Raw genomic sequence first — 7,014 nt, forward strand, 5'->3', positions numbered from 1 at the left:
GGCACTCTACCCAGGGGGACAGCTTGAGGCTCTGTCTCAAAAAAAAAAAAAAAAAAAAAAAGATCTTTTCAAGGTAAAATTTCACAAAGCAATGACTCCATTATTATGTTCAAATTGGATATGGGGAAGAGCAATTCTTAGGACATGTGGAGCCATTTAAGGTTTTTGTTTGCGTGTTATGCTGACTTTTGGAGAGGGTAATAATTAGATTATGCAAGCAATTCTACTTAGGATATTAGATGGCCTTGATGAACGATGATGAGAGCAAGAACAAGACTTATTGGTGGTGCCTGTAGCTCAGTTGGCAGGGCGCCGGCCACATACACTGAGGCTGACAGTTCGAATCCAGCCCAGGACAGCTAAAACAACAACAACTGCAACAACAGAAAAGAAAAATAGCTAGGCATTGTAGCAGGCGTCTATGGTCCCAGCTACGTGGGAGGCTGAGGTAAGAGAATTGCTTAAGACCAAGAGTTTGAGGTTGCTGTGAGCTGTATGCCATAGCACTCTACCCAGCTTGAGACTCTGTCTCAAAAAAAAAAAAAAAAAACCAAAAGAAAGAAAAAGAAAAGAACAAGACTTATTATGGTCTTTCAAATTTTCAGTTATTCATTGATATTACATATTTATTGTCTATTATATTGCAGAGACTGAAATTATAATTGTGTTAGGTACTAGAGATAAGAAGACTAATATGAAATAGTCTCTGTTCCCAGGAATTTTTAGTCTAAGTAAAGGGCAATAGACAGATACACATAAATATGCTTTATTGTTACTGATGCTACCAAAGAAATGTGTACATGATTCATTAGAAATATAAATGAGAGGGATCAGGAAAAGATTCAAAGATTGCTTAAAAAGAATCATGAAATAAAATAACATAAAGAGTGTTCAGGACAGCGCCTGGCACACAGTAAGGATCAACTCATATTAGTGATTACTGTTAGTAGTGCTATATGGAGCCAAGAAATAGCCTAATACACTTGGTAAGCATAATGAGATAATAGGCAAGATAATGAGACGTGCTTGCATGAAGAGCTCATATGCTTTCACCTATCTAGAAGTGAGAAGAGATGCTTGCTTCTCTTCTCCTCTCCTCTCTTAAGCTTTCTGTTTCAGAGACAATCGTTTCTACCTTTTCTCCTTATCTGTTTGCCAAAGAGTATGAATAAAAGGCTAGTATTCAAACAGAAAACAAATACTGTATACTATTTGCTGCAAAGAGTTTAATTTAAAAGCATAAGCTCAGCCTTGTGACCAGCTCCTCCAGATGGGGGAATGCTTGGAAGACTAACTGAAATTATTTAGTAAGTCTTCTTTATTCTTTCTTTCTTTTCTTTTCTTTTTTTTTTTTTTTGTTTGAGACAGAGTCTTGCTCTGTTGCCCAGGCTAGGGTGCCATGGAATCAGACCTGCTCACAGCAACCTCAAACTCCTGGGTTCCTGCAATCCTCTTCCCTCAGCCTCCCAAGTAGGTGGGACTATAGGCACTCACCATCACACCTAGCTAATTTTTCTATTTTTACTAAAGACAGAGTTTCACTCTTGCTCAGGCTGGTCTTGAACTCCTAGTTCAAGTGATCCTTCTGCCTCAGCCCCCTAGAGAGCTAGGATTATAGATGTGAGCCACTGTGCCTGGTCAGTAAGTCTTTTCTTTAACCAGTGAACTGGAGCAATAAAAAACAACAGCTTCTTGTGGGTAGGTGGTGGTGATGGAGGTATGGAAAGTCCCTGCTAATTGGTATGGAATTTTTTTTTTTTGAGTGATAAAATGTTTTAAAATTAACTGTGGTAATGGTCACAAACTCTATGAACACAGTAAAAGCTATTGAATAGAACATTTTAAATAGGTGAACTGTACGATTGATATATATATATATTTCAATAAAGTTGTCATTTAAAAACATATGTAGTGAATTAATAAAGGTGATCCAGTGATTAAAAGAACATAAACAAAACAAAACATAATTACATACTAAATTGTCCTCTTCAGAATACTTAGTTCCAATTCTGGTTCCTCAAAACATTTCTACCTTTCCTTCCAATTGATGCTTGAGGCCAGTGTATTTCAAAAAGGCTCACTGTTCTCACAAATATTTTTGACATGCCAGAACCCATTCATCTAACCCTTGGGGTTGCGGTCAAAGGCTGGAAATATTTCCTAGGCTAATAGCTTTCAACTTGCATGCCCAGGGCCATCCAGTTCTCAAGCCCAATCCTGAGTAAGGCCCCTTCTGTATCTGATGTACTTGGAATGAAGGCAGAAGGCAGCCTAGAGCGCTCACATCTCCCCAACCCTCACTGGGCTTTAATGGATTATAAACCTGGGCTTTTGTCTAGCCTCTTGATTAGCCCTGATTATGTCACTCAGTAGACCTGAACCAGTGTTCACAAGTCCATACGCCTGCCTGGCTGGGCCCTGATTCTCTAGGGGTTAGGCTCTACGTTCCCAGGCACAAACTAAGGTCCTCCAGATTGGTAAGACCATGTGCTGGATTTCAGGCCCTGCCATTACCTAGAGATTTTTGCTGTTTTACACGTGCCCAAATGTTCATGGAGAACAAGCCCAAGTTTGTTCCTCCTCTTTGGAGACGGTAATTTGGAGTGTTGGCTATCTCACTTGGAGGCAAGCCCAATAGCGAGCACAGCTGTCCTAGTTTTAGAAACCAACTTGTTCTCTTTCTTCTCCATTCCCAGGAGTCAAATGCTAAGATTTCAGCATGTCCTATGGCTAAGTCAATCACAGTTATGATAAGAAGGTACCAGGCATTGTATCACAAAGCTCAATAAATGCTAGCACTTTTTCCCCTTCCCTTCATATCAAGTCAGTTTAAAAGCTTGCTCTACTTACCTGGTGTACACAGTCTAAGAATTGTAAGAAGATTGGAGCAAAACCACTACCCTGACAGTTGAGGGTCAAGCTGCTCCGCTGACTGAATTTATGACCAAAAGAGAGCCACTCTTTCTCCACTAACATCCGGAAGCCTTCAAGTGTCCTATAAAAAGGATCACTCAGTAACTGAACCAGGGATGTTACCTAGGGCACAAGCAAGATGGATTCTTCATTACTTTCAGTCCTGAAAAAGTCCTGTTACTAAGATAAAAGCACTTTGTCTCACTCTGTTGCCCAGTCTAGAGTACTAGAGTACATGAGCCTAGCTCACAGTAACCTCAAACTCCTGGGTTGAAGCAATCCTTCTGCCTTTGTCTCCTGAGTAGTTGGGACCACAGGTCCCAAATTATGCCCAACCAATCTTTTTCTATTTTTAGTAGAGATGGGATCTCGCTGTTGCTCAGGCTGTTCTCACACTCCTGAGCTCAAGGGATCCAACCCCCTTGGCCTCCCAGAGTGCCAGGATTATAGGCATGAGCCACTGTGCCTGGCCTCCTTTTCCCTTGAGTGAGTAAAGGAGGGACTTACAGAGAGCCAAGGAATGGACTGAAATTTCAAAACCCAGGAAAGATGGTCCATGTCCTACATTCCTGGCTAAGGACTAAATTAGCAAGCTAGCCTGAGGCCCCCAAGCCAGAGCTCCAGGCTATGTAGGGGTGAAAAGCTCATAGCACAGACCTTCCAGATAGTTATCAGATGGTGTCTGACGGGAGACTTTCTCTGTCTATAAACACATTATTTGTTATATAAAAGATTCATCTGAAGAATTTAAAAACAACTAAATTTAAGTACAAATATAAAACTATCTGAAAATACATGTAATAGTTTACTTGTGCAGTGATGTCCCAGCCTTCTTCCAAACAGACCAAAACTGAGGAACCATTTTCAAGTACTTCTGATACCACCACGGCCAGCTGCATTATCCTGTGAAGCTGAGAGACAGGAAAGAGGCCACAGTGAGACTCAGCACTTTCTGAGCACAGACTTGCTATCTACCGTGGATAATCACACAAATTAGGGATAAAGCACCTGGACAAAAGAACCACTAATGTTTTAGATACTTAAGGTTCTTATCAAATCAAGATTAAACAATGGTGCTTTTTAAAAGTAGCCACATTTAAAAATAACACTTAATGAAATAAGATAAACTTATCAAATTTCTCCCAAAGTAGAAAAGGTATAATTCCACAGACTGGGAAAGACAGGGTTTCTAAATGGCCTTCCCATCAAAGCCACTGGATTTAAAAAAAAATTTTTTTTTTTAATGATTATAGTAAGTTCTATTTCAGATACTCATAATTTTTCTGGAACTGGAAAATCAGTGGTGATAGTTATACAATGTTATGAATAGACTAAAAAGCTGAAATGTATACTTTAAAAAGGATAATTTTTTTGTCTGTTTGTTTTTTGCAATTTTTGGCCAGGGCTAGGTTTGAACCCACCACCTTAGGCATATGGGGTCAGTGCCTCACTCCTTTGAGCCACAGGCGCCACCCTAAAAAGGATAAATTTTATGGTAAATGAGTTATATGGTAAGAAAAAGATACTCCTAATTTGTCTTTACTGTGTATTAAATGGGAAGAAAACTTATATTTGTTTCTAAGCCCCACTAAATGACTCAAAATCTTAGTGAACAATTGTGAATGTGCACATGCATTTTAAAAGCAAATATGTAACATTCTAATTTAAAAAAATATTTTCAGTATCATAGGATATAATTTGCACTTTGAATCTAATTCTGAACAAACAAAAAGCTTACAGTAGAACCTCCACAGTTGACCAGCTTCTCTGTGTTGCCTACTTCCTTAAGTTGAGGTCATTTTCACTGGATGGACACCCCATGTACGCATGAGCGCAGTGGGCCAGTTCTTTTTTTTTTTTTGAAACAGAGCCTCAAGCTGTCCCCCTGGGTAGAGTGCCATGGCATCACAGCTCACAGCAACCTCCAACTCCTGGGCTCAAGCGAGTCTCCTGTCTCTGCCTCCCAAGTAGCTGGGGCCACAGGCACCCGCCACAACGCCCGGCCCGGCTATTTTTTGGTTGCAGCCGTCATTGTTGTTTTGGCGGGTCCGGGCTGGGGATTTGAACCCACCACCTTAGGTGTACGTGGCTGGCGCCTTAGCCGGTTGATTTATAGGCGCCGAGCCAGTGGGCCAGTTCTTATGTTGACCACCTCTGTATGCTGATCACTGTGTTATAGTCCCTTGGTGGTCAACTTACAGAAGTTCTACCAGATTTTAAACAGAGCTAGGCTATTTTAAAGATAGGAACAAGACACGTCTTACCCAGCAATGGGAAGCTCTTCACTTATTGTTCCTATGCGATAGCTGTCACCAGGCTTAGCATTTGCTCTAAGAGTTAACTTTTAAAATGCCAATATCCCAAGTGAGGCAGTTATTTTCTACTGTCTTTAGTCCTTAACTTTTGGTACAGGTTCACTTTCTAGCGAAGAGCAGAACACAGACTATACCAGAAAAATAAGTTGGATGGTGGGCTAGTTTGGGGCCGGGACTCATAGGCTAGAAATAGGTAGCTCCTTTCATGGGTGCAGCTAAGTATCCTAAATTACCTTCACAGTAATGAACATGCCCTGATATACATTTACAGCCAACTGTCTACATGGCTGTGTTTCTCTATAGTTTAGATACCTTAAAAACAGTCACTGACCTGGGTACTGATATTATTCCCTGGATATTTTTTTTTTTTCATCTTTTAGTTTAGTGTGCTGTGGGAAATGACACTTTTTCTTATACAAGAGAGGCAGGCCACTTGGAGTAGTTGGGAGGTAGGGGACAGAGGGACTAGGAATTCTTGCAGGGTGAAAAGAAATAATGGACCCAGCATCAGAGGCTTAAAGACAAGGCTGTATATTGTAAAGATGCTCTTGGCCAGGTGTCTGCATCAGCCTCTAAAATATGCATGTCATAAATACTTTTCTGTGCTTCGGAAGAAATGTGAGTGTTTCTGTGCTGGCATATCTATTTTCCCTTAATTTCTCAATAAAAGTTAAATTTAAAGTATCCCTGGACCTTTAAAATGTCCTTATGTGAAAGAATAAATAAATACATAAATAAGAATATCCCAAGGTTGAGTTAGCTGAAGGATGGATATATGGATTTTCTCAAGCCTTAGGTAGGTTTGGGGCATCCAGTGTGTCCCCGGTAGCTAGTCTGGGGGTGAACCTGAATTCTAGAGACATGGAGTAGGACAGACGGAGGGTGGATCCTTACTATGCTGACAACAGAGCGGAGGTCCGATAAATACATGCTGACTGAATTCACTGTACATCAAAAGTTTCCATCTAAAAATAATTTCCTTCTCCTGAGCATCCTTTGGACACCAGACTTTTAATTATTCACAGATAAAAACCCAGTGATCAAGGATTCTCCCCTCTCCCCTGCTATATCACACAGTCTTCTGAAACGAAAGGCCTTTACAGAGGGCACACAAGAAAGGAGAATGCTGGGTTGTAGGGAAATGAAAAAAATTTTTTTTCTGAAATAATCATTCTGTATATCTACTTGGGCCACTTTTTCTCTTGAGTTATAAGACAAGTTGCTCCAGACATTACCTGTGGGAACCATTCAGAGTCTCCCAGCGCTTTCAGGAAGGTTACTTCCGAATCAGTAGGGATAGTGCTTGGGACACAAGCCCTAATCAGCTTCTTAAAACTGGCTTTTACTTGTCGGATTTCATGAAATTCAACAGGAACAAACTCACAGTTTAAAGCAAATTCCACCTTGAAGCTCTGTGGATAAAGATGCATAGAATTAGGTACATGTAGTACTGTAGGTAAAAGAGCAGTATTTTCAACAAGGCAATGCTTACTAATATATAGTTAATTGAGGCCAAATAGCTTCAGGGCCCGTAGTGCAGCAAGAAAATCAATCAGGTGTGGCTAATCTGTCAGTATTGCTGGAAAGAGCCAGTCTTGTGTTTTGCCTAGAACATATCTAGTCCTCTCAAGACAGATTACTAAGCTTAACAATGCTGTCATTCTGGGTGTTTGGTGGGACCACACCTATGTTTCATCTTATAAGGGTACATGTGAATCTTTCTAAATGTAGAATATAAATGTCTTAACACAATAACTAAGAGGATGCCATGAAGGCTATGTTAACC

The 7,014-nt window shown here is 40.4% G+C and overlaps 1 protein-coding gene across 1 annotated transcript in view; it reads right to left on the reverse strand.

The window, feature by feature from the left end:
* SBF2 (SET binding factor 2) overlaps window positions 1-7,014 on the reverse strand; it is a 436,540-nt gene that overhangs the window by 36,232 nt on the left and 393,294 nt on the right. The window contains exons 30-32 of the mRNA XM_023509946.1: window positions 6,464-6,640; window positions 3,723-3,824; window positions 2,851-3,036 (exon numbers count right to left, since the gene is read on the reverse strand). Coding sequence (XP_023365714.1) covers window positions 2,851-3,036; window positions 3,723-3,824; window positions 6,464-6,640 — 465 coding nt within the window. The remainder of the gene's footprint in view (window positions 1-2,850; window positions 3,037-3,722; window positions 3,825-6,463; window positions 6,641-7,014) is intronic.

Source organism: Otolemur garnettii, unplaced genomic scaffold (assembly GCF_000181295.1).
Source record: "Otolemur garnettii isolate 467f Iridium unplaced genomic scaffold, OtoGar3 scaffold00001, whole genome shotgun sequence".
Lineage (NCBI taxonomy): Eukaryota > Metazoa > Chordata > Mammalia > Primates > Galagidae > Otolemur > Otolemur garnettii.